The 27,889-nt window shown below is 38.1% G+C and overlaps 1 protein-coding gene across 7 annotated transcripts in view; it reads right to left on the bottom strand.

Moving 5' to 3' along the window:
* Nucleotides 1-1,578: 1,578 nt before the first annotated feature.
* Nucleotides 1,579-27,889, bottom strand: part of GTF2I (general transcription factor IIi) — a 113,643-nt gene continuing 87,332 nt past the window's right edge. For all 7 annotated transcript variants that reach the window (XM_073215211.1, XM_017649872.3, XM_073215208.1 and 4 more), the window contains 20 exons: nt 25,499-25,557; nt 24,691-24,762; nt 20,607-20,790; nt 19,893-19,951; nt 16,791-16,862; nt 15,574-15,757; nt 14,899-14,957; nt 14,486-14,560; nt 11,330-11,431; nt 9,280-9,345; nt 8,699-8,882; nt 7,707-7,765; nt 7,256-7,336; nt 6,694-6,777; nt 6,150-6,333; nt 4,952-4,980; nt 3,781-3,822; nt 2,986-3,027; nt 2,494-2,569; nt 1,579-1,751 (listed from right to left, as the gene is read on the bottom strand). In XM_073215211.1, the coding sequence (XP_073071312.1) occupies nt 2,511-2,569; nt 2,986-3,027; nt 3,781-3,822; nt 4,952-4,980; nt 6,150-6,333; nt 6,694-6,777; nt 7,256-7,336; nt 7,707-7,765; nt 8,699-8,882; nt 9,280-9,345; nt 11,330-11,431; nt 14,486-14,560; nt 14,899-14,957; nt 15,574-15,757; nt 16,791-16,862; nt 19,893-19,951; nt 20,607-20,790; nt 24,691-24,762; nt 25,499-25,557 (1,696 nt within the window). In that variant the 3' untranslated portion in view covers nt 1,579-1,751; nt 2,494-2,510. The remainder of the gene's footprint in view (nt 1,752-2,493; nt 2,570-2,985; nt 3,028-3,780; nt 3,823-4,951; nt 4,981-6,149; nt 6,334-6,693; nt 6,778-7,255; nt 7,337-7,706; nt 7,766-8,698; nt 8,883-9,279; nt 9,346-11,329; nt 11,432-14,485; nt 14,561-14,898; nt 14,958-15,573; nt 15,758-16,790; nt 16,863-19,892; nt 19,952-20,606; nt 20,791-24,690; nt 24,763-25,498; nt 25,558-27,889) is intronic.

Raw genomic sequence — 27,889 nt, 5'->3', positions numbered from 1 at the left:
TAGGAAAACACATCTCCTTGGCAAGTCTGCGATCCCACCCAACTTTTGTTAAGGAGTTATGTATGTGGGAACTTAGTTCCTTCTGAAAGCAGCCTCTGGGTGGAAAATGTTCTGGTGGCTGGGATGGGCGTGCAGCGATGACAGTGCGGCTGCACACACATTTTACCACCACTCTACATAGACCAGGAGGTTCTGTGGTAGCTGCTGACTCTCCCTAAGGGCCGCCAGCTGGTGGCCACATCAGTTTGCTTCCCCTGAGCGCACACTGGTAGTTTGGTAAAGCACAGGCAGAGGGCTGTGCTGAGAGAAGAAGAATCTGGAGCCAGTGCAGGGTTTTTATGTGGGAGAGCTGATGTACATGCTCTGCCTCAGGAAGTTATTCCAGCCCCAGGACCGTGCCTACACTGCATACAGTGGGCACGTCACAGTAAGAAGTCAGGGCTGCAGGTCCAGCTGAGACTAGAAGAGGCAGTGGTCTCAGAAGCACCATCACCAAGAACTGAGCCTCTGGACAGTGCCAGCCTGACCCTCACTTTCATTGCACCTGCCACCAAGCCACCCACAATTTCCCCAGACATAATCATGAAAACACCTTAGAAAGAAATGAATTAGTGTGTGAAAGGCATGGATGGATTTTATTTATTACCCTATATCTACAATTTAACTTGAGGTAAAATATAAGCAACACATAAAAATGCCTGTTTCTGCTACCATGTAATATAATTCTCCATTGTGAATATTGTGATAAAGCTAATGAAAACTCTATGCCATCACATACTCTAGCTTCTCATATAGCTGGTATTTTACAACTCTTATTGTTTGTGAACTCTCGACACATGTGAGACTCTCCTGCAAATGGTGCAGAGTATTAGGGGGTGCAGAGCATACTGACCCTCCCCACTTCCCCACACTGGAGCCTCAATGTTACAAGTAGAATTATAAAATAATGAAGGCAATGAAACCCCCTTGAGTCTGATCCAGGCCAGAGCAGTGTTCAAAGAAACCCACCCCACACTAGGTTACATGACAGTGAGGCTTTAGTGTCATTACCCAGCCCAAACACTCATACCTGGTCTTAAACTTCTGGGACACCATGCACTTTATTTGGATGAAAAGCAAATGTGGAAGAGGTTCTCTGTATTCCATCTATAAGCCACAAGCTGAGATACTAACCTCTTACTGGCTGTTAGGTGATCCAGATGGTTGGGTTTTTTTTAATTAGGTTAAAAAACATATGAACCATGATAGACAGCTTAGGAAAAGGTTTAGTCAAATATACAGATACTAACTGTTCACTCAATCATTAAGGAGAGCCGTGAACCAAAGGATCATTTAAATGATTTTTCAAATAGAAAAACTAAAGAACTGAACTATCACAGATGTTTTCTTCACTGCAGAAGTTGAGATGTTCCAGTAGGAGATATCTTCACTTGACTGGAAAATAAACACCATAGCTGCAGGCTCTGCTGAATACGTAAAAAATCTGATGAGATTCATCCCTGTCAATTTCCCTGTCATTTTTCCAGCATTGCTGTAAAATCCTTATAATACATTCCAAAGGAAACCAGCCATTCCAAATCTACAGTCACTCTGCTCTTTAATTCAATTCACAGAACTGCTGAAAAAGTAGACATTTCTATCTAAAAGTAGAAAAAAAGGTTTGTATAGAAGGTATTTCTGTTATACAAGTATATTACACAGCTGGGGAGTAACAGGTCTGAAAGGCTCTTCTCACCCGCTGAAGCTTTAGGCTGAAGTAGGAGAGAAAATAAACAAGCAAGAGAACACATTAGAGTCTGATTACAGGAATTCAACGTTCCCAAAACACCACAACCTGATCAGCACTTAAATCCAGGAACTGACACAATATGGCCAATTCCATGACCAAAACAAGTCTCTGTATAGGAAAATGCATCGTTGGATACACTTCAGAGCCTGCTATTATCAATCTTAGCCCATTATTATCACGTAACATCCAACAGCTCGGGCTTAGTGAGGTGCAATACGACAGGAGGACCCAGTCTGCCACTTCCTGTCCAGAGCTGCCCTTCCTGTTAATGACCTGAACAAATTTAAAAAGTTTGGAAGAATGGGTTCAGGCTTGTAATTTAACAATGTAAGATGCCCAGACTCTGTCAATACTACTGTCCAAGATTAGGGAAAAAAGTCAGTCTAGTGACACTAACTCACAGTGAATTCCAGTGTTGAGGACAAGATTTATTTACCCTTACAACAGGTTAAAAACGAAACATCTACCTTTTAAGGCAAAGTGCTTTTACAGCTTTGACAGACAGACGTGTACTGACCCAAAGAAACTCTCTCTGCTTAAATCTTCTAGGTCAAGCCCTGCAGTGTGGCTTACTGGCCCTTACATACCCTGAAGGCGGGGCTACCATTTTTGGGGCTGAACCAGGGAAAACACATTAGCTTATGAATAGGCAGCTGAGTTCACACAGACACTGCACAGTATCTGGGATACAGGAGCTGACTTACCCTAGGAGGGAAGAGCTCTACCACGTAGGGTCTGGTTCTTGCTTGATCTGAGAGCTTCCATCGGCCTCCTTTATTTCTGTCAAGAAAAAGAAAAACGAAAAAGTAAACAGCGATTTACTTGCACTGTTAATACAAATCTGCTCAGTTATAAATCCACCCACACCAAAGTATTTGCTCACGATTTAATAGGAATTACAAGATACTGAAAATAGTAACATTTTCAGAAACAACAATGTTCTCCAGCAGTAAGTGCTGAAGTTTGTTACTTATGCTTTCAAAGTAATGAACATCTCATACTTTATGTGCTTACATGGAGCACAAGAACCCATGAGTCATTTCTGAACACAGTGGTTCTGGGCATGAACTACAAACCCCATCCACCCAGAAACAAAAGAACAAAAACCACCACACAGTTTTAAAAACACAAGTAGTCCTTTGTGTTAATAAAAGTCTTAAGGAGCTTCAGTGTTTGACAACTGGACACCCCTTTACCTTCTGTTGCAGGAGCCTCCAATTGGCTTGGCTCAGTTGATTCTGAACAGAAAGATATGAAGATTTGATCTTTAACATTGTGCAAAGGTGGCTTTCAATTGTCTAAAAGAGCCTACAGGGAGGAAGAGGTGAGAAAGCTCTTCCAGACACTACGCAAAGCACTAGTCTAGAATAAAACAACAGCCAAAGATCCTTGGGTTTAAACACACAATTACTTGACTAGACTTTTCAAAAATTTACTTTTCTTAAATGTGTTGTTAGCTTACACAACTGGGGTCTTAAATAACAATCTTAATTAACACAGCTCTAACAGGGACTTAAGAAGCTCTTCTTTTCGCCCTTTTTCTGTGGGCTCCTTTTTTATAAAAACCTTTCACTCCTTTCTATGAATCACAGCAGCAAGCCTCAACACCCATTTCTAAGGAATTTTTAAAACCACAATACATGCATTTCCACCCAACACAATTTGGCTTATAGCAACCATTAGAAACAAATGGCATAAAGGGTGAAGTTAAAAGAAACTTCTTACTTAAAAACTACCATTCTCCACCAGTAGTCTAAGGATTCCTAATTTTATGCTTGACCTGGGGCTGTATGGTCCACAGTTCTCAGTTAGGACCTACAGACTGAGCTTACACAGGCTTCCAAACACAGGAGCCAAAGAAATAAAGTGTGTGTGTGGAAATGACTTTCCTTACAGTTAGGAAAATGCAAGCATCTGAGGCCACACAATTTTATGTGACCTGTGTTACTGAACAAAATGAAACAGGAATTTGTTTTATCTGCTTAATATACCTTGTATCACTGGGCCTTCTGACTCACTCTGATCAACCAACTCTGAAAATAAAGCAGATTCATTTAAATAATAATTAAATGACAAGCCATCACATTTGAAAAGCACCTTTACATACATACATTCTTCCTCTGATGTTCCAGCTCTGCCCTGACAGGTGCTATTTTCCTTACAATAAGAAGAAAATAAGCAGAAGAGTTCTCCCATGTCCCATCAAAATAACAAATTCACAGTAATCAACATAAAGTTCTATTCCAGAAGGATGAGAACATACCCGAACATGTAAACCTCAAGTAAGGGAGCAGGGAGACATATAGTAAAATGTTCTTTCACACCAAAAAGTACACTGAAAACATGAATTTTTAAAATATTCAAAGAAAATACTTATGGGATTTCTTTATTTAAAGGATCAAGTGCCCTAGTGTTATTAAAGCTGAATGTTACAAAGATGATTCAAAATCTACGAAGCAGGTGTACCTCTCTTTCATTATTGACAGCACCCAGATACCGACATACTTGCCCAAGAGAGAGGATACACTAAAAAAACAGATCTATAAAAAAAGGAACTGATGGTCTGGGGTAATGAATAAATTTTATAATAAAGCGAAACTCAAAACTTGGAGGCCACAGACGTGTAACCAAATCCATGACCCTGCAAAGTGAAGAAGCAGCAGGGTCAATGGTGTGAAGCGCAAAAGAATAGCAGGGGGCAAGTGTAATGGCTACACTCAGGTCAGGAGGGGTCAGTGACTCACATGGCTCTGCTGCTCAGTCACAAAAACTCCTGAACATCTAACTGAAGAGGCTTCGCTTTCCCAGTGAGTAAACTACAGAACTGAACACTCAACATAGATGATCTTAAAGAGTTAGAATACCAATTGGAAAGAAAACAGAAATGCCTTAAAAAATGTCTTAAAAAAGAGTAATTCTCACTTTTGAAACTTTCTAGTAATACAATTACCAGAACAACACAGAACACTAGTTACATTTTGCTAAAAAACTATTTAAAATGATAGGTACACATCGGGAAACTGGAAGAACACTTACATTTGTCCATGCAACGATATTTGAGAGCCCAATGTGTGCCAGACATTATGATTAAATATTAATAGAAGCAAGCTAACCTCTCACATCCAGGAGAAGAAAAAAGAGAGACTTCAATGGAATACTCACGGTTATTAATCACAAGTCCTGGAAATGGTCTAAAGAGGGAAACAAATTATATAACCATCTATTTTTATTCTACAAGAATTTACATATATATACAGTTCATTCAATCAATATTTAACCCAAGTCATTTATGTGTTGGAATGAGAATTGTTAATCTAACTTTTTAAATACTTTTTTATATGCTTTTTCACCTGTAGACAGAGTAAAAACTAACATAGGCCATTATTAGACAACAAGACACTGAAGATGGTAGGAAAACAAAACCAGGATCAAAGAAAAGGAGAATACAGTACTTCTACGAAGTGCTCTAATAGAGGAAGGCTTTTTCCCAGACCCCTGGGGAATGGCATGGGGAACGAACATCGGTCAAGTGGAACAGAAAAATAATGGGATTTTTAGGGAAAAGGTACTGGAGAAGGTTAAGTGGATGAGAGGGCACTACATTAACTACTTCTGAGTGTAAATCCCAAGTGATTTATGCTAGAGATAGTGGACACCCACAATGAGCTGACCATGTGATAGCTATGCTTCTGCAAACTGCAGGAGAAGAGTGAAGATACCCTGAGGTTTTGCTTGGGTGGACAGGGAAAGGACGCATGCTGAATATGCACTGCAACGAGCTCATGTTACTGCAGAGGGTGAGTAGAATCATGCCCGCTCTGTGGGTAAGGAGCTGATGCCTCAAAGGGAACAGTTACAACCCCACTGTGTGGATAAGGGAACAGAACTGACATGGCTGACTTGGGACTGAATCCCTGTCTGACCTGAAGCCCAGGATGACATGCCTAAGACAGGTGCTGGCAAAATTTTCCTATAAACGGCCAGGGAGTAAACATTTTAAGCTTTGTAGGTTATCTCTGTCCCAACTACTAAAATTTATCACTGTAACATGAAAAGCAGCCACATACATTATGCAGATAAATGCATGTGACTGCGTTTTAGTAAGACTTTTTATAAAAGTAAGTGCAGGCTGGATCTGGTCTACAGGCCATAGTTTGCTAACCCCTTGCCTTAAAGTCTGGAGAATTAGGAGAGTCAGCTCAAGGAGAAGAGAATCTGAGAGGTCAATAACTGAAGTATTTTGTTTCTTTCACTACACGGTAAGCCTGATTCTATTATACCTGTCACTGCATTCTGGAAAATGACTTAGTTCATGATCTGCAGATTCCTTCTGATGACCAAGCAGCGAACTCTTACTTACCTAATGACTGTGAATTTAATGAATTCAGCGGAATCTAAGATCCTTCTCATGGAGCTGATTTCCAGGTAACTGGGGGCTTTGAATGACACTCCAGGAGGCATGCCATCAACCACCACACAACCGGGGTTAATTGTGATTTTCCTGTAGGGAACTTTCACAGGGAAACCCATACCAATAGCTTCACCTATAATGAGACAACAGCATTAAAAGTATAATCTAACAACATCTTATGAAGAAGTGTTTAAGCAGCACATAGCAACATTTAAAGACTGTCTCTGCTGTTAGCTAAGGTCCTTTGTACATGCCAAATAACCTTACATGTGAACCTTAATTTTATTCACTATGATACTGGATCACCATCGTGCAACACATTAAATGTTTTCTTACTAATTTAATTTTACTAACACCAAAACCTATTTTTTAACTTTATTTCCTTTTTATATAGGAAGAATACAACTATCTGAGCATAAGCTACTATTAAGATCTTACTGAAACAAAATTTTCTTGCTTATTGCAAGCTGTACAATGCAAATGCAAAACTTACCAAATTTTCGACTGAAGAGGTCATTAACTTGTTCTCTTAGCTGTCTAGCTTTTTCAACTTTTGACAGTCTTTCATTATCATCATCTAAAAATTTAAGAGAAAACTCGTAACTTAATAACGTAATTTTAATTCAAAGCAAACACTGAGCTGTGTAACTTGCTTTGCTTAAGTACATTAAGCCAATTAAGACTGAAGTGATTTAACCCAACTATTTAACAATAACACCAAATTGAAAATGCTACAACTTTATTCCTGTTATAAAGATGCAATACAAACTTTACTTGCTGTGTCATACAAATTTTTCAAAGAACACACAGACACCTGGCAGTCAAGAGGTCTTAGCTCATATCAAGTCCAGTAACTGCACAGAGCTGTTTAGAAATTAACTGTGAGGTGCTGTTTATTGGCTAAACATTTTTGAAGGGCTGGGGACAATGCAGCACTGTGCCATACATTCAACATCCCAGGATGATTAGAGCAAACTCCAGTGATCCGAGTCAAGAAAGTGAAAACCTGAAGAGGAAAAACCCCACAAACTATGATGAAGGCAAAGAAATCACACCTGGAATTGTCACCTGAATGATATTAAGATCTTCAACACCTGATGCAGTAGTATTAACATTGGACGATGAGTTTATTTTTCCTTAAGACAGAAACAAGATTAGAACATAAATAAAATGTAATAAAATCTCTAATAACATGTTTACAATTAATTCGGCCTACATCAGTATTTTAACCCAACTCTGCTTAAGGTTTGCTCTTTTTTCAAGGGTACTTTGTCATTCCATAGTATTAAGTTTCCTGAGACTTTTTCACTTTTTTCTTTCTCATGGTGCCTAGTACTGCATCAGACACACAGAGATTCTCATTACTAAAGAACTAAAAATTTAACTTAGTCATAGCCACAATTTTGAATGAGTTTTCCTGGTTTTATCTCAGTATCTGCTCTTTAAACACTTCTTTAATTACTACTGAAAAATCTCTAAAGACATTTTCTGTAGGAAGGACCTTACTTGGAGGGCTCTTGGAGGAGGAGGTGCTCTCCTTAATTGCAGTCTCAAACATTTCTGGCCTAAAACAAGAAAGAGAAAACACATGTGTGCTAAAAATCCAATAGTGAAATACTGAAGATTAAATAAGTAAAAGATTTAAAAACCAGTAACTTTTCTATAAATATTCAGTCAATTCTTTGTAATGGAAGAACAGAAACCACATGGTTATTTCATATAAGGAAAGACTAATTACAACTATGATTAGAACATCCACCCCATCCCTATCTAGTTTTCATAGCTGCTTCTTCCCATGATTTCAATAGCTGCTGGAAGATTCAGGGCTAGACTTGAGAATGGGAACAGAAAGTGCCCCATATTTAGGTGGCATGGAAATGTAAGATGGGGTGTAAGCACAGGAGTCTCTCTCTCTCTTAGCTACTGCCAGATCTCTAAGACTAGGCTGCAAGTACAAAAGGTGGCCATTATGCTTGGCAGTATCAGCTTTGATTATTTGACAGCATTCCTGGGTTACTCAAAATTAAATGTTCATAAATAAAACCTAAAATCCATTTTAGTTAATTTTAATTATGTCTTGATCAACATACAGTTTTTAATTCTAATTATTCCCATCTCTCTCAATCATGTTGGCCTAATTCACAGACCTACAAGCAAACAGGAGAAATTTAAAATACTGTGTGAGTTGGAGAAGTAATAGGGCTTTACAAAACTGAACTGCATGCATGCTTAGATTCCAGCAGCATCAACCATTACAAATACAACTGTAGGGTGATGTAAAAAATCCATCTTTTATCCCTCTGACAAGCTAGAGCCCTCCTTCCCTCTTTTAACCAATTAAAGAAAATTTAAAACACAATACAAAAGTATAGCTTAAGGGTTTTTTGTTTTTACTGTAGAGTTGATTTGGCTCTGCCACAAAAGTGGATCTGTTTCTCCATCTCCCAGGATCACAAGTGTCAACTTTTGGTCCTTCTTGTTTCATCTAATTTCCTTACTTTTTAATGATGAACTTAATTTTGGCTTTGTTTCGGAGGATCTTCTCCAGCCTTGGAATGCCGAAAGTAGATGGTCGTCGGAATGGAACACCCTCAGGTAAGCCTTCCACATAAAAGTCTTCTGGGAAAGACTCAAACAATGCAAACGGCACCTTCACAGCTTGTTTAAGGCCAAGAGCTTCACCTATAAAATACACGACACATTTTTCTTATTTCTCACATTTGTGTTTTTTACAAATAGTAAACCTCTAAAAAAATGCATTTTAAAGTATTTTACAGCTATCAAAATCATGTTCATTTTTTTAATCGTATTAATTAAAATTTCAGAAAAATGTGTCTAATTTCTCAATGCTCAGAAAAGTAGGCGAAATTATGCCATTTGTGCCTGAACACCCACTACACTCCCTAAGATAGTAACACTTAAATGCTGAATGTTTCACTATGCTCACTTTCTTCTATTTTAAAAAATGCTAGGTTGTATTTTTTTTTAAGGCAAGTACTTTAATAAAGCAAAGTATATACTCAAGGAGAAAGTGTGTCTTTTCTATATTTTAATAATAAATGTTCTAAAATAAATTTACCGCATTTTTCATTGAAAAGATTTTCAACTTTCTGTTTTAGGTCTGTGATTTTGGCATTCCAGGCCTCTGCATGTAAAAAGACAAGAGGTTGTTAGTAATACTCATCAAAATACACTTGCGGTCAGGAATTTTTCATCTTATTGTACATCATTAAGTACAAAATAAAAACAAACACAGAAGTTTTTAACACTCTTATCTTGACAACCACCCTAATCCTGACATATTATTCAACTTCTATTATATTACTAACATGTTCACTACAAATAAGTGACATGTGCTAAAATTAAAAACAGATGAAAACCAGCCATAAAAAAGAATAAAATCTTGCTATTCACAATAGGATGGACTTAGAGGATATTACGCAAGTGAAAAAGTCAGAAAAAGACAGATACCCTATGATTTCGCTTGTATGTGGAATCTTAAAATCAACAACAAAAAACATGAACCCCTCAAAAAAACTAAAAATAGAAATACCATTTGACTCAGTAATTCCACTTGTAGGAATTTACCCAAAGAAAACAAGATCCCTCATTCAAAAAGACATATGCACCCCTACATTTATCACAGCACTACTTACAGTAGGCAAGATACGGAAGCAACCTGAGTGTCCATCAGTAAATGAACAGATAAAAAAAATGTGGTAATATACACAATGGAATATTATTCAGCCATAAAAAGAAAATAAATCCTCCCATTTGCAACAATATGGATGGCTCTAGAGGGTATGATGCTCAGTGGAATAAGCCAAGCGGAGAAAGACAAGTACCAAATGGTTTTGCTCATTGGTGGAGTATAAAAACAAAGCAAAACAGAAGGAACAAAATAGCAGTAGACTCACAGACACTGAGAAGGGACTAGTGGTTAACAAGAGGAGGGGTTGCGGATGGAGAAGGGGATTAAGGGACACTATAATTCGCAATCTCAATTTAGGCAGGTCACTGGGACAATACTACAGCACAGAGAATATAATTAATGACTCTGTAACACCTTACTACATTAATAGACAGTGACTGCAATGGAGGGAGTGAGGACTTGATAATATGGGTGAATGCTGAACCACTGTGTTGTATATTTGAAACCATCATAAGATTGTGTATCAATGATACTTTAATTAAAAAAAAAAAACCCACAAACTAGACTCAGAGAATAAACTAGTGGTTGCCAGAGGGGTGGGGAGATGAGAAAAACAGGTGAAGGGGATTAAAAAGTATAAACTTCTAGTTATAAAAGAAATCAGTCACAGGGATGAAAAGTACAAATAGGGATTATAGTCAATAATATTGTAATAACTGTGTATACAGGTGACAGGTGGTCACTATATTTCTTGGTGAGCATTTCATAATGTATACAATTGCTGAATGACTATGTTGTACACCTGAAACTAGTAAAATACTTTATGTCCACTATAATTCAGTTAAAGTATTTTTTTTTAATTATAGTCATCTTGGAAAAAAAAAAAACCCAAGCTGAAATTTAGAACAGTAAGGTGGGTTGTTTCTACCTACAACCTGTCTTTTCCTAATGTAATTATTTAAAATACCCTTCCACAACACAAATTTTAAAAAAATAAAATGGCCCCATAAGATGGCCAGGGGTTTCTATGGCAATCACAGAAACTGTAATTTTGCTCCTTACTTTAAAAGCCAAGTACTGATTTCATTAAAGAAGCAAACTTGTTTTTCAGGGGGAACAAAACCAAAACAAATGAAAACCAAAAAAACAAATGCAGTGTCTACGATATGCTAGGTATGGATGTAACTTTCAATGATCTATAATTCTCACAACAACCCTATGAAGCAGGAAATAATGTGATCCCCATTTTACAGGTAAGGACATGGAGAAACAGAGAAGTTAGGTAGTTTGCCCAAGGTCACAGCATTATAAAGTAGTAGCACCAGACATGAAGGCCCAGCAGTTTGACTCTATAGTCTGTGCCTTTAAATCATTTACACTAGTTCCCCAAATAACAACAATTCACCTAGTAAAGTAAGTATTATTATTAATTCCTTTGCTTCAAAATGAAATAAAGAAAAATAAAATGCATATTTACCGAAGGAAAATTCTCTCCCTCGAGGCTTGAAGGGAACATTAGAACCATTGGTCTGGGTAGGGGTTCGAACAGCTGAGGTTTGAGGGCTGTTGTTATTAGGGCCTAAAGAAGAATTTTTAAAAAGTCATCATCAACACACATACTTAATCATGCTCAAGTAGTGCTGCGATTTCTCTAGGACATGCTCCTGCCATCCTGCCTGCCCTGGAAACAAAGCTAGGCTCCAACAGTAGATAAGCACTCCACGATGGCCCAGGGCACTGGCACCTGATTCCACAGCCTTCCATTGACTTCTCTGCTTCCATCCTTACAAGCATTTTCCCCTGAAATGGGATTTGCTTTCTGGCAGATGTAAGGTGCTTCCAATTCACTCCATCATGCCCTTTTGGAGCCAGGTGGTTGGTGGTTACCGTGTTTGCCTGTATGATTTCCTTTCAAGCCCGGACACAGGCACAGCTTTAGGTAGGAGAAGGTTATCTCCACAAGGAGGCATTCCTGCAGCTTCTCCAGCAACTCTGCAACATCCTATCCTTTAATTCTTAGTACAACTTAGAAACGTTATAGGTAAGCAGTTCTTTTCCATCAAATGAAAATGAGTGTTAGTTTCAGTTATTCATAAAAACTCCAGGCCTTGACTCTTCTGTATGTACAATCATCTAATATATAAAGCAGCAAGCTTATTTTAATCCAAAGCAAGCCAACTATTTATTAATAGCCAAAACAATGGAAAGAAAAAATTAAATTTCTTCAGATTTCTTAGTAAAATAACCAACATTCTAGAGATACACCCTGAGACTCTGCATTTCCCAATTTGCAAAAATGTTCATATAGACTCTGGGCTTTGACCTACATCACCTTTCTATCGAGGTACCTCTTTCCTCTATTTATCTTCACATAAAAGACTGATGTTTGATGAACACCTTCTGTAGTAGTACCTACCACCAGCAGCTTAGCGCATAACAGGCACCTTACCAAGCACAGTATGTTTTAACTAATTTAATTTACATAGACTTCACTACCATCTCCACCGTACCAACAGATAAACTGAGCCATGGGAACTCTGAACTGGCAGTCAGTTACACAGCTAGTTAAAAGTGGTAGACTTATTAATGATACTAAAAAAAAAAAGTGGTAGAGTTGGGATATCAACTTTCAGAATCTGGTTTCTCAGTCTTCACCATTACACTCTCTCTCTGACAAGAATTTCATGAACCATTTCCCAGATTTAAGCAACGGATGGTAAACACAGCAGGGCATGCATCCTATCTTCCTCGTTTAGCCTGGATATGGCCTCAGAATCCTTAAAGAATCTGATGGGAATGGGGGGTTAAAATGAAATTTATCTGTCACTCCCTATACAACATCTAGATTCAACATTCTAGCCTTTGATTACTTTAAAACTCCTGAATTGAAGTTACAGCTTCCTTAAGACAGTATGGAGATGATTCTGGACCAGCTGGCTCTGGCAGCTGGTTTACCTGGCAGGAATAACCAGATACTCACTCAGCACATTCCATCACTACAGCTCTGTGACAGGCTACTCAGACCATCCAATTAGCATCTCTGCTTAAACTCTGTGCTCATGAAGCAACATTTTAGTAATAACAGGACAAGACAGGAAGAAACTTGTGATAAACTTACAGAACCGAGCTGAATGAATGATCTAGTTCTTTCTGTAAATTAATAAACTAGCAACCTGGATTACACTTAAGTGAAATAACACTCCACACCCGAGAAGAGGTACATTAAAAAGGGCAATGCCAAGTACTGTGAGGATGGGCAGCCTTACTTTCCAGGCAGGAAGTGTCAATAAATACCACAGCCACTTTGGGAAAATGTTGGGCAATTTCTTATGAAGTCAAAAAGCCAGCAATTCCACCCCTAAATATTATCCGCTGTAGAGAAGGAAAGCACTCACCACATTTTGTACACATTGTCCATGGCATCTTTATTAGACAAAGGCTGAAAATAAACCCCAATGTCCACGGACAAATGTATAAACAAAATGTGGTGAATCCATATGAGTGATCCTCAGCAATAAAAAGGAAATACTGAAATATACAAGTATACATTTAACATTTACTGAGAAAAAACAGCCCACCACAAAAAGAACAGATACGGAATGACTCCATTTAAACGGAATTTACTTAGGTGTTCTATGGTGACTAAAGTGGAGCAATTGTCCCCCCCGTGGCCTGGACTTGGAGGCACTGATGCTGAGCAGCATGGGGAAACCTTTGAGGATGATGGAGATATTCCATGTGTTGACTAGCATGGTGGGACAAACATTTTCCAAAACCCCAACTGTACAATTAAAATGGGAGCATTTTATCACATATAAATTACACCTAATCTTTTTGATTTTTTAAATAAAAGGTTCCATAAATAAGCAGGATGTAAAATTTAAAACAGGGTATTTGGCAAACAACAGATTTCCTTCCTATCACTCAACTCCTGAAGGAAGTTCCTGGACAGGGGCAATGCTGCCTGTTGCTGTAGGTGAGAAAGCAGGTGCTCAGTGGGTGAATGGGACTAAGGCTCCACTTTGCAGCCATACAGCAAAGTCTTCACACAAAACTTGAGCTTATATGGCAACAAAGAATTATCCTAACGAAGTGATCCTTTCCTTCTGCACTAAGGAAGATATGGACAGAAATACCAATAACCTAACAGGAGGCTGAGGATAGTCTATAACACTGTACAAAGCACTTAAATGCTGTGAACATGACCAGTGAGATTCCCACTGAGTGGAGAAAGGGAAGTTGAGGAGTACTAGACTAGTTTAACCCAAGGTACTGCTGTTTAACCCATCCTAAACTTTCTTTCCTGTAAAGAACAGGGGGAAAAGGCAATGAAAAAAATTAGCCCACACATTCCTCTCTGCATCCTTATTTTTAGAAAAGTTAAGGTATTTAGGGATTTTCTTGTAAGTAGTTTGTAATTTGCTCCTAGAACACCATGTTGTCTGCTTGGAAATTTTCAGTGAGAAACGTTCATAAATTTAGCTTTATCACAGGAAGCAAGCAAACCATACCTAAAACCAGTTTTGTAAAAAACACATTTGCATAAAAATGTAAGCAATAAGCTGAAGAATCAACAGATATAACTAGCAAAGAACAGGAGAATCAACAGAAACATGCCACAGGATAGCCTTACCTTCCACAGTGACCTCAATTTCAGGAACTTTTGAGTTACTCCCAGGGCTTCGGGGTCTTTTGGGGGACTGCAAGGCTGTAAAGTAAGCACACAATTATACCTGCATATTGGGGAAGAAAAAGCAAAAGGGGATGCTTTATAAAAACAGAGTATTAAAATTCACACAGGTTGGCTCTCTTCAAAGAAACCTTTAGAATTAAACTGGGTAGTAAAATCATCCTCAACAAAGCTGTGGAAACACAAGTGAAGGAGGATGGCAAACAGGAAATTTTCAGGAAAGTGTTAAAAAAAAGAAAGTCCATTAATTAAAATACCTTAAAAAGCAGAGACAAACCAACAGCCCCAAAAAGATATTGGCCAATGACTCAGTATGACCTACACTGAAGTGTAACAGAGTATATATAATCTCTTACCTTTAGTGTTTATTTTACTGGCCATTCCAGGAGGCAAGTAGGAAATAACTAGTTCAGGTCTAGAGAGAAAACCAAGAAACAACAATAACCAGTAAAATACTGGTCTTTACAGTTAGTGAAAACATCAAAACTGATATTTTTATAAATGCGACAACAGAATCATTCTGCAATGAGACAATTTCTGTCATTATGGACAAAAACTTCACTTTTCTTCCCACAACTATCTGCCAAGTGATTTTTATGAAGAGTAAATGACTTCTTTCATGAGAGTTAACTAACACTAGTTTATTCAACTGCTGAAATTCTGCAGACATGTAAATGAGAAATTTAATCAATGGAATTCAATTGCCTGCCCAGTTTCACCAGGAATAACAGAGCAGATAAAAACCAGCATCTCCACCCTCCACTCAGCTACTCAGGAATACTGAGCACTGTGGCTCTAACCAACTTCAAGGTATTAGGACTCTCCGTGTACTGACGGAGAAGATGGACTACAGGCTAAAGGATTTGCCAGGCAATGGACAATGCCAGGGCTGGTTCAGAGCCTGGCTTTTCCATCATGGACTTGAAAGCCTTAACTGTCTGTCACCTGTAGCTAGAAAAAAACATTTTAAATAGAAACATAACTTTATTGTTTTAATTCCAGGAATGACAACATTAGCAAACACAACTTACTTTTTAACAACAAACTTGATTTTATTACTCCCCCGGACAATCCTTTCAAGACGTGGAATTCCAAACCAGGTAGGACTTCGGAAGGGAATCCCCTCTGGCAGGCCTTCTACATATAGGAACTCTGGATTTGATTCAAACACAGGGTATGGCACCTTTACCGCCTCTGTGAGTCCAAGAGCTTGAGCTGAAAGTATAAGAGGACACAGTTTGTGGAAGATGAAATGTTACATTCTTTTCTTGTTGTTTGCATTCTCTTGACTTTTTGATTTTTTTTAAATAAAGGAGGTGTAATTGCCATATAACATTATGTTCAGGTGTACAACATAATGATCTGATATTCATATATATTGCAAAATGATCACCACAGTTAAGTCAAACATCCAGGCATCCTCAAATATGTTATGTAAAAACTTCCCTATAATCTAGCAATCTCTAGTTCATATTAAAGGTATTTTGCTTAGTATACTGTGCAAAACTGAAGAACAAGCCTAAAAAATAGGCATTTAATAGGAACATTTTAACACCACAAATCAGAAGGATAATTACATTAGTTTGGTCAAATCATCTCTGTGCTCTGGGCAGAAATGAACTATGGCCATTTCACACTGAAATAGCACCTACCCAGCCTCTGTGCGGTCATCTAGAGGCAAGTTTGCTATTTAAAAGGTTAAGAGTTCCATCTAAGCAGAATTTGTCAAGATAGAGAGATCAGAGGCACAGTGCTTAAGATTCCTGATCCAGGCAAACATTAATTCCAAGCATTACGCCAAGGGGGTCACCCCGGAACACTGCTATCACTCCCACTCCTTACTTCCTTCTCCATGACAGACACACCCAATCAACTGAAACACTCTTGCTGAATCTCCTCAGAATCGTTTTCAAGACAGCGCTCCAGGAAACCGCTGTCAACAAATCTAAGTTGAAACAAATGATGAAACCTATTTGCCATTCGGTGTTAGCCAGATTAGAAGTACAGACAGTGGAACTGAGACTTATCCCAACTCCTCCCATCCTCTCCCATACTCATATATGAGAAAACTGCATCCAAGAGAAATCAAGTAACTTATTCACTTTAAGTAGTGAATTAGGGCTTACAGAAACTAAAACCCCATTTCCGGGATGTTCTTTCTCTAGGTCCTGAACTGCTATAACTCATTCAGAACACTGCCTTTCATTTATGTTCTTAAATTAAGACATAATCCTTGTGTTTTACTTACCAAATTTCAAATTAAAGATCTCTTCTACTTGCTTCCGCAGCTTGGTGATTCTGACATTCCAGTCTTCTTTGACTAGAAAGCAAACGTAAAGCTCACAATGCCCTTTACTGGTGCTGACACAGAATCAGACTGGATGCCATCTTTCCAGTGATGGTCCTTTTTTAAAAAAACTAACACATAATTGACATATAACATTGTCTTGAGTTTTAGGTGTATAATCCAGTGATGCTCTTTAACTCAATTTTAAGAACAAAAACTTGGGTCTTTAGGAAAAGAACGATTCCCTGCATTTGTCAAATACTAGAAGAATGAAGGGATACAGAATTACAAATTTAAGTTTACATTATAAATAAAGAACTTGTTCCTAAGAATACCCTAAATGAATAGATTTGAAACATTCCTCCTTGGAGGTACATCAGAGAATCCTATTAGGGGAGAGGAGGGACCAGTTGTATAAGGCTTCAGGCCTTCTACACCAGGTTAAACCACAACAGTTTCACTTGTATTTGCTTGTTATACAGGAATTCCTTGTTTTATCGAATAGATGTGTGTCTGGAGATCAGTACAAAGCAACATTTCACTAATCACAGCAAGAAATACATGGTAAATGAATGGCAGAAACCCATGTTAAAGAGATTTTAGGAAGGTGCCAGTCAACATTATTCATATCTACAATCTAGTTTATTTCCTTATCCCTTATTTATAAGACAATGATCCTCTTTTAAACAAAACAAATATTAAAGAAAAATAGGTATATATAAAAGACATGTAGGATGCCACTTCAACAGTCAGGGCCTGTTTGGTCAAGTTGTAAATGGAGGAAACAGAGGTAGGCTTGAAGACAATGGAGGATCATTGGAGGTATTGACTGGATTGACTGGGCAAGGAAAGGAGTGGGGGAAAGAGAGAGGAAAAGGGCACAGAGCCAAGAATGTATATGAAATCAAGTGCGGAGGTCACCCATGCCTGCTGACAAGGGCAGTGGGCAATGTTAGAGAAGTTCTGGGAATACTACTAAAGGTTGATGGGGCTTCAGAAAATCTTTCAAAATTTCTTTTACTTTTGCTGTAAAAGTACTTGTAAAACTTTTACTTTAAAAGAAAACCTAGCATCTCAAGGATTTAATGTGGTCACTCAGCCATTCATCCAGAGGAAGTTAGTCTGGTATAAACCAAGAGTGAATTATTATGCTAAGGACATCTAGACTCTCCTTTTCCAAGATAAAAGGCTTCTGTTAACTTGCTGCTCAGCCTCCTGCTACACTTCCATCTCTGGTATTTGTTGCTCTGTGCAGAAAGATTTCAGCATGACTCCTCACAGGAACCAAGTAACAGCCTCCAGCACTGCTCTTCCCCTTCTACACTTAACTCCCTGGCTCACTCCACCACTTTCTCACATGTGCTATGTCCTTCCAAATTGAGGGCAAAGTGCACCCACAATGTTGAAGTACACAACTCTTACCAAAATCCATGTCATGCCAAGAATTAAGCAGACACTTCCACGGCAATGACTGAGGTTTGCCATGCAGCCTACAGCCAGAACTAGTCCAGCGAAAGACTAATGCCTAGTTCGCCGGCAAACCAAGTAATGTTTTGCTTGAACGAAGAAACAACCTTTAATTCTTTCCAAAGTCTCCCATGACTGTTAGAAGGCCCAGTATTGTTAAATAATTTGGAAAAATCAAGATTCTTCTTTTGGTTAAGTGACTTTTAAACTATACACTAGAAGACAGATCAGGTCCTGCTGAAAATGCTATTAACTCCATTCTTGGAGTAATTCCTATGACACCTGTATATTCTTCCAATGGTAAGTGTTCAACATTCTCAGTTTACAGTCTCTGTTAGAACTGCCCCAAATAAAACTGTGAGCACATTAATTACATTTGAATTTGAGGTCTGTTTTGAGAAATGAAGACTCATACACAAAGACTTTCATCATACTGACTAATTCATGTTAAAACTCTACCTTGAAGAATGTTTTTCTTTCCATTACTTCCCCTAGCAAAGTCTGAGTCATCTCCAATCTTCAATTATCACCAATACTTTGTTTCTTTGCCTAAATCAAAAGCATGCTGAGGAGGCCTCTGTGTTGATTTTGATACTCAACCTAAGAGGTGAGCCTTGATCATCCTTTCTCCCCTGCAGGAGTCCTGGCACAGGATAGTTTTGTTTCCCAAGTATAGTACTTCTCAACCACTTTTCATGACAAGACAAACAAAAAGGTTAGATAATTTATTTGGCATCCTGGCTGACCTTCACCAGTTGCCCCCAGGAACCCTAAGAACCGAAGGATCAGTATTTTTAGTACAAATCACCTTACCTTGTACACCAGTTCCTCTTAGTATTTATAAATGATTAATTGTACAAATTCAGAAACACCCCTTGGTTCTTGGCAACAGAAGTTCCTAACATAGATCTACAAGTTGTGGTCACCTTTTCTGATATTATGCAATGGTAAACAGAAAGATGGGAAAGAAAGGAAGGCAGACTTACAGCTCACATAAAGAAAATAAAACCATTCACACAACTGAGATTGAAACATCATAGTTCTTTCCTGTTGGGCTGTGATGTCAGTGCAGCTGCCGAATAATTTTTGTCATTTTAAAAGGAGAGTTCATGTGAATACAGTTTAAGTCTAAATCTGCATGGTTTGCCATATTAGTCACATGTGACAACCGAGCGCTTGAAATGGGGCTCACTGAATTGAGATGTACTGTAAGCATAAAACATACACCAGAGTTTCTAAGAAAGAATGTTGTATATGAAATGAAAGTGTAAATGGCTTTATCACATGTTTACTTAAATTGATTACAATTTGAAACACAGTTTTGGCTCCTAGAAAATGTGAAATGATATATGGGGCTTGTACTTGTGACACACATTATTTCTACTGAACACCAGCGGTCTGAATGCAAAGCTTGGAGTTTTCCTATAACTGCTTATGTTCACACAGATAAATCAAGGAGTGCTTGTATTGAGCTTCCACACAAGATTTTTTGAGGGAAAGAGAGAAAAGGTGAGTTCCACCACTTTACAAGATTTTTTAAAAAGTTTAAAAACCGCTGATGCTATAAGTTTTTTAAAAGGAATTCACCTATCTTACCTGGTGTATTCGTCCGTGGCTGAGTAACTTCAGTAGTACTATGAGTCAGAAGTTCTGGTCTGTAAAAACATGCTGACATTAGTAACAGCATTTTGAAAAACCTTAAAGGCTCTTTTCCACACAGCTGTGCACTGTCAATGACTTTCAATGTGGTTCATTCTGCCTGTATTTACAGTGAAAATCATTTTGGCAATTCTAGGTTATTTTGACAATAGCAATTTTCAGATTCATGTGTAGACCTGTATGTCCTCACAGGCATTTTTAAGCTCAACCATGCAAAACAGTCACCTTTTGAGCCTGTCATGCCACACCCCTAAGGCTGCAGGCACTCCACACAGAAGGGGGTAGTAGCTCTGCAGACACTCAAGTACATTCAACAACTCCCTGCCCCTACTTTTTACATTTCCTTCATTTGAAACCCCTTTTCTCTAATCTTTATGCACAACTGACAGATCTACACACCACCCTAGTCTTCTTCCCCACAGCATGCAGTAACTTTACTGCATTTATCTCTGTAATAAGCCTCCCTAGGATAGGGGTCCTAAACATCTGGTGCCTGGTATTAAACATCTGTTCAATAAATGAATCGAAATGTAATACCTTCATTTAAATATGCAGAGTAAGTCCAACTGAGAGGGAACAAAAGGCCCATTTATCATGAAATTAATCTTTCCTAAAGGACATTAAATCTGTTTCTGCAGATTATAGCCTTACCTTTTAATAACAAATTTAATTCGATTGCCCACTTGAATAATTTTTTCCAGCCTTGGGATTCCATACCATGAGGGACTTCTAAAAGGAATGTTTTCTGGTAATCCTTCCACGTAGAGATCATTAGGATGTGCCTCAAATTTCTGGTAAGGTACAGCCTTGGCCTCAGTGCTCCCCAAGGCTTCGGCTTTACAAAAGAAAAGCAATTCAGGAGACTAAGTTTCTGCTGAAATCGTATTTCAGTACAGGACAAAGCAAGGTGCACATCAACTTTTAAAAAGCAAAATATACTCTAGCAACACATTAACTACTGAAATAGATTTAATATAGCAAATGCAAGTATAAAAAGCCCATGATCAAGAGGTTACTTTTGGTGGATTCAAGTTTCCTGATTCTGAGACCATCTTAATAGCTCTAAGATCTAGAGAAAACTTTTTAGTAACTTTGGGAAAAAATAAAGCATAAGAAAATTGTGACAGAATAAAGAATGCAACTTAAGTACTATTTTTTCAAATACCTGGAAACAGACTTTTGTTACTTAATTTTTGTAAGTGTGATAATCCTTTTATTGGCTTCTGCACATAACTTATTTTACGCTACACTTTTATTTGTACTGCAACCATAAGATCAATGTTCTTTACCCATTAAGTGGGCTGTTTCCTTTTTTTCTTTTGGTATCATTAATATACATTTACATGAGTAACCTTGTGGTTACTAGTTCCTCCCATTATCAAGTCCCTACCACATACCCCATTACAGCAACCGTCCATCAGTGTAGTAAGATGCCATAGAATCAATCACTACTTGTTTTTTCTGTGCTATATACTGCCTTCCCCGTGCCCCCCTACGTTAAGTGGGCTGTTTTAAAAGGAAGTAACTTTCAGCAAAGAATTAATGGAATGGGAAATAAAAATAGTAAGCAGAGACTGGTTTAGATTAAGAGCTGCATCAACCAAAGTTAACACATGAACCTTACTTAGATGCAGATTCAAAGCAAAAACTTTAAAGATACTTTTCAGATGAGTGAGGAAACTCGGTGAAGGGAATGGCCAGGACTGGATACAGAGGAATGGTTAATTTTGTCAGGTGTGACAATGACACTGTGGTTGTGTTAAGAAAATGTCACACGGTTCATGGATGTGCACTGAATGAGTAAAAGGACAAAATGCCTGTGATTTTCTTTATAATATTCCTACAAAGGGAAAAAGAAGTAAAGATGGACTTGATCAAAATCTTAATGATCACTAAACTTGAAAGTGGGTATATGCAAATTCACTGTACTATTTTCTATTTCTGAATAGGTGTAGAACTGCAATTTTGAGATGTAAAAATGAAATTAGTAATCCTTGCTCTGAAACCACATCCAAAGAGAATCCTAATAAGATTAGAGCGATGTACACAATACATAGTTTTCCCTTACATTCTGTATGTTACATTTAAATATTTCACAATATGGTGGTTTTTAGAAGAGTGGCTCCTTAAATAATTTGCATTTTTTAAATTCTTACATTGACTTCACTGGCAAATTTAAAGGCCTTCTTAGTTTCATTAGCACCAAATCTGAAGAGCTCAATACAGGATCTTTCTGATAAGGTACAGAATGTGTACTTGAAAACTATATATACAATGTAATAAAGATCAAGAACATTCCCCTAAAAAATATGGTAAACGCCTTTTCACATTCACACCTGGGAGTAATATTCAGTATAATTATTCTGCTAAATATAGCCAAAAAGAACTGAATCACAATTCTAACAAACTTCCCATAAAATAGAACCAATTGTTAAGAGTTGGGAGAGAAAGGGTAGAAGCTATAGGAAAAGAGGAAGGTCACCCTAATGAGCTGTTCAACAGTGAGGTCTCCACTACAGAAATCACAATACCCCCACTACCCTCTTCCCCTTATCCTGCCCCATTTTTCCTCAGACCACTAAATGGCTTCCTGGGAATTAAATATTCACTTGTTCCTCTAGTCTGTATCTTTTCCTAACTTACAAACAGATGTTTCCTGGGGGAGGGGCCTGGCTTCCGTGCTGCTGGGTCCTCAGCACCTGGCACACGTGCTCAGGTGCTGAGTGACTAACTGTTTATGCTTGTTGGGATAGTTAAACTTACCAGACTTACAATGTTTGATAATTATAGAGAATCTTAGCTTTTCCTCTTTCCTTTCCAGGGACATTAAAGAAAGCAGCAATTCTGTTGGCTTCTCACTTTCTAAAGCAGCTACAGTCCTAGACCCTCCTAAGGCCAGGAGCAGTAACAAAAGAGCCAGGCTATTACTGTTTATAATGTAACAGTGCATAAACTCTTTCCTGTTTTAGCTCTGATGCCAAAATATTTTCCGCTGGCCACTTTTTCTCTTCATATGAGTATACCACAGTCTTCCCTACCCATGATGGCTCTGTGGCCCCTTGGTCTTCTCAGTTTTATAACTAATGAGGTCCAATGAACACTACTTGATTCAGCGTATGCTGAAGGCTCGGTATGCTGAAGGCATCAGCGTACACGGATGGCTAGAGAAGGCACTTTTAATGACACTGTTCAGTATTTGCTGAGTACCTGCTCAGACACCAAGCACAGACCTAGCTGTAGACAAGACAGACAAGATCTGGGCTATTGTATCTATGTGTTGCAGTGGGAGGAAAAAGAATCATAAAGAGCTCTGAGGAAAGTAACAGGCTGACAGGCTGATGGGATACGACGTACTTGGTGGTCCACGCCAGCTGGCTACTCAGAGAAGATTGCTCCAGTGTGGCCATACTTACACATAAATAAAAAGGAGATGCACAGGAAGATTTGAGGTAAGAGCCTTCAACACTTACAATGCCAAGTCCCATGGAGGGTATGACTTTAAAAAGATAAAGAATAAGGAGATGGTCATTACAGCTGGTAAGAAATGAGCAACTGGGATATAGAATGATGGGGTATTAGAAGGCAGGTAGGGTGGTCACAGTTAGGGGCACTGGAGTTGCTTCCAAGCTCAAAGGAAAGCACAGAGCATAAGACAAGGAAGCAACATGCTCCATTTATGTTTTTAAAGAGATTAAAATCTGGCTGCTTCCTGGTGTTGGCTCTTGACTACAGTGATAGAATGGACTTGGGGTATGTGTTAAGTGCAGAGTCAGCAGGAAGCCAGAACAAATCAAGGGTAACTCCTAGGGGTTTGGCTTGGATACCCTGGTAGAGTGTGGGGCCACTGGGGAGACTGGGAAAGGAGCAAGCTGCAAAAGGGAACGTCCAGGACTTTAGTGAGGACATGGGCAGTCTGAAGAGACACCAACAAGAGGGGCTACCATTCAAGGGAGTTTTTAGGGACAGAAACTTGAATTTGAAGTCACCAAAATATAGATGATATGTTACTTATACAAGATGGAGTGGGATTGCCTGTGGAAAAAGCAGAGGAGGAGAAGCTTTGAGGGCTCTGGATGGAGCTATAAAGTAGCACTGCACAATTTAAAGACTGAACTTAAAGGGAGGTGCCATCAAGAGAAAGAAATGCACAGCCAGAGAAACCCAAGAAGAAACCAAGAATCAACAAGGTTGAAACTTTCCATAAAAATAGTTTAAGTAGTTTAAAAAAAGATAAGAAAGAAAGGCAACCATGCTGAATGCTGCTGAGAAGCCAGATACAGCAGCAGGGGAGAGAGATTGTTGGTAATCAAAGACACTGCACTGATAAACCCAACCTCAGTGTTTTAAGTGCTTAGGGACACAGACAGGGCAAGCTCAGCCATAAGCTGCTGCTACGCAGCCACAAGGCACCTCCCTGTAACCGGCAGTACACTGCTGCTCAGCCCCCGTGCAAGGCCACTACTAGAGGCGCCTTTATTCCAGCATGGCACGCCACACGCTGTTCAAGGTCCAAGGACAGGACTCCAACTGCGTGGCAGTATACGCTCTATCACCTATACTGTGTAAAAGAATTACTTAGTAAAGAGTGCATGGGTTTACTACACTATTTTCTCTCCTTTTCATAATAAATATGTTAGAAAACAAGGTGAGTTGTATTTATCATATATTCTTTCTTAGAGCAAAATTCGGAAAAATTATTCCATAATGTATTTAGCTGGGGGAAAATTAAACTTACCAAATTTTTTGCAGAAAAGCTGATCTACCATCTTCCGTAACTTAGTGATTCTGGCATACCACTCTTCCTTTACTGTAAGAATAGCAAATACACATTTCCTCAAATTGACGACTTAATAATTTAGATTATTAAATGATAGGTAGCGTATTTTTTCAGTTCTAAAATTTTAAGATTTCAGAATGCTTAAATAAAAATAGCACTGACAGTAAATACAAGAATAAAACAAAATCAAAGTTAATAATTTAAGAGTAATTTTACATAGGTACTCAAAAAAGTGTCATAAACTAAAGCTAGGAAATAGCAGAATTCAGTTTACTCAAGAACAGTTAGTGGGTGATTGTTAAAATGATAAAATTAGGGATGTGATAATGCTGACACTCCATTATACCACCTCTGACTGCGATGACTCCCATTTTTTATCCCAACACTCCTCCACTCGAGGGAAAAAGCAAGAACAAATTAATGACTGTATTTCCTTCAAAACACATCTAATGAACAAGTGACGGTACCAGTGGCTATATGCTCGAAGAACTTAATCTTTTTATATCCTGGGCATAATGATTATCTGACTAATGCATACTGAGATAAAAACTGTTCAATACATCATTTTGAGACTCAAAGGTTCAACAGACATGGTTCTTCCTGTCTAGCCAGAAACGTGACATTTGTACTTATTTATTATGTTATTTATAGATTATAGGATTATCAAGAAGAAAATCAAGTTATTCTTTTGGAGTATTGGACAGTACTTTGACATTGTGCATTTCTGGTACAGAACATTCTGTTGTGACAGAGACTGGAGACCTACCACCTGAAGCTGGTTTGTCAAGTTGTAAGTCTTCACGTGTTGAATTCAGAAGTTCGTGTCTAAAAAGTAAGAAAAGTACTAAGTATTACCAGATAATACTCAGCAATAGTAACTACTAGTACTTAATTAATATTCAGTCATCAAAGCCAGTTTTAAAAAGAATAAACAACCTGGACTCCTGAGCACAATTAAATTCTAATTCCCTCATATTTCTACAGTGTAAGACCAAATGGCAATGGCAAATGGTTTCATACGGTGCTTCACTGAGCACTTGTCTTCACAGAAAAAAACTTTGTAACCTAGAGGTATTTTATAAAAGCATGGCACCAAAAGAAGCAAACTACAAAAATTTTAAATGACAGCTTTTAATTTTACATTACATCCAAGACTACCTTACTTCAACTTATCTATAAATGGGTTATTAAAACCCTGAACATATTTCAATACTAACATTTGCAGGACAATATACACTTTAAATTTTCTTCCTAATACACAACAGCCCATATATCATAATTTCTAGATCACAGAATTTTCACAATTTAACTTATATATCCCTTGTCACTCCATGTGTTATTTTGTTGTAACAGCCTCAAGTTACTGTGGGTGGGAGTTGGGGGGACAGAATCACAGATAAGCATAATCATGCCTACATTAACAATAATCTCAGAAATGCTGGAAACTAATACAGGATTAAGTCAGTGGGATATGAGTATTTGAAAGTATCAGTGAGCTGAACTCTACAGAATTACCCTTCTAAATGAACAAAATACATTTTTTTCAAGTTACTACTATTTTTAATTAGTTATATTGAAATATAAGTTATGTGTAAGAAAATTCCAATTTGATGAGCTTTGACAAATACAACTGCAACCAATACCAAATAAAATATTCCATCACTCCACAAATTCCCCCATACCCTTGAACAAAATACATTTTATCAAGACTAACTACGTTAACCTTCAGAAAAAGGCTTAAAAAGTCCCTTCCATATGTGGAAGACAGGCTTCCCATAACGGAGTATACTGAAAGGACTTAGAACAGGATGTACACAGCGTTAAGTACCTTTGTGATAAGCTTGCACAAGCATTTAAACATCCAAGTAGAGTTTTATAATTTATATGATTCAAGAATAGCAAACATGAGCAAAACCTGCAAGTTAATTGATGTATTTTCTTTAAGCACTGTTGTTACCTTAAAAATCAAGCAATTGAGTACGAGTACAATTAGAGTTAAAACAGTAAGTTTGTTTTAAAATACACATTAAAATAATACTATCAATGTTTAGGGGATGTTTGTTTAAGGTTCGTTGAGTGTCAGGGTTTTAGAACAAGCCCAATTTTGTTTACCATTCAATTTCATGAGAGACTACTAGATCTTTAAATTACAGTTTATTTGAAAGAAAAGTATCTGTTATCAACAAGTTCCTCTCTGTGGAGGATAGCTCACCTATCAGGTCCTATTGGGTCCTCTACACCCTTACTTAAATCTTAAAAGCTTGTGTCCTTCCCTTAATACCAATACAGAGGCGAGTGTGCTTTGTTACCATCTTTAATCAAGGCAGTTAATTTCCCCCATTTTTTCAACAGTATCACAGCACTGCCTAAGTAAGGAAGCTGAACTATTTCTGCAAATGATATGACTATTACATTACTACTGTCATTCACTTCACTGTTCCTAGCTCAAAGATTTCTCAGAAATTTTTTTTGTGAAAATCAGTTATAATATGCACATGACTCAAAAAAACTCATTCACACGAGAAGGATGTAAAATAAAAGCCATGCATTCCAGGATAAGTGAGCCCATCCCCACTCCCTTAGGGGTGAGTCCTGCTTGGTCTAAATTCATCATGGTGTTCATCTTTCTCAGGCCTGTGCCTGGCTGAGGAGTCAGCACTTGACACAATTCTAACCAGAGAAAATTAAGGCCATATTCCAAGGTTTTCTTGTTCTCAGAGAAGAAATACAGCTAGCTGCTGTCTCTCTTCCATAGATGTGTCTGGCTATGAGGACTGAACTATTGCATCCACCTTATGACCAGCTTAAGGAAACTATGAAAAACAAGAAAGGAAGGGTCTGAGACCAGAAGCAGAGCCCCATAGTTTTAATCATCCTATCTCTGACCTCCTTGCTAGGTGAGACAAGCATCTTACTGTACTTAAATAAGCCAATTTGAGTTAAAGGTTTTTGTTACTTACTGCTGGAGACACCCCAACTGCTACCCTACCTCCTCCACATCACAAAATCCCTACTTGCTTTCATACATGTTTGGCAAGTCTGGATGGCTACCAAATGCAAGGTTCAAATCCACTTAAAGGTGGGAAGAATTGCTTAAGAGTGTTACATCATCTGCTCAAAGCAGATTTATCATCAGTGTGATTTTCATTCCTTATGG

The sequence above is a fragment of the Manis javanica genome, chromosome 10 (assembly GCF_040802235.1).
Source record: "Manis javanica isolate MJ-LG chromosome 10, MJ_LKY, whole genome shotgun sequence".
In the NCBI taxonomy this organism is placed as follows: domain Eukaryota; kingdom Metazoa; phylum Chordata; class Mammalia; order Pholidota; family Manidae; genus Manis; species Manis javanica.
This window is presented reverse-complemented; position numbering and strand designations above follow the sequence as displayed.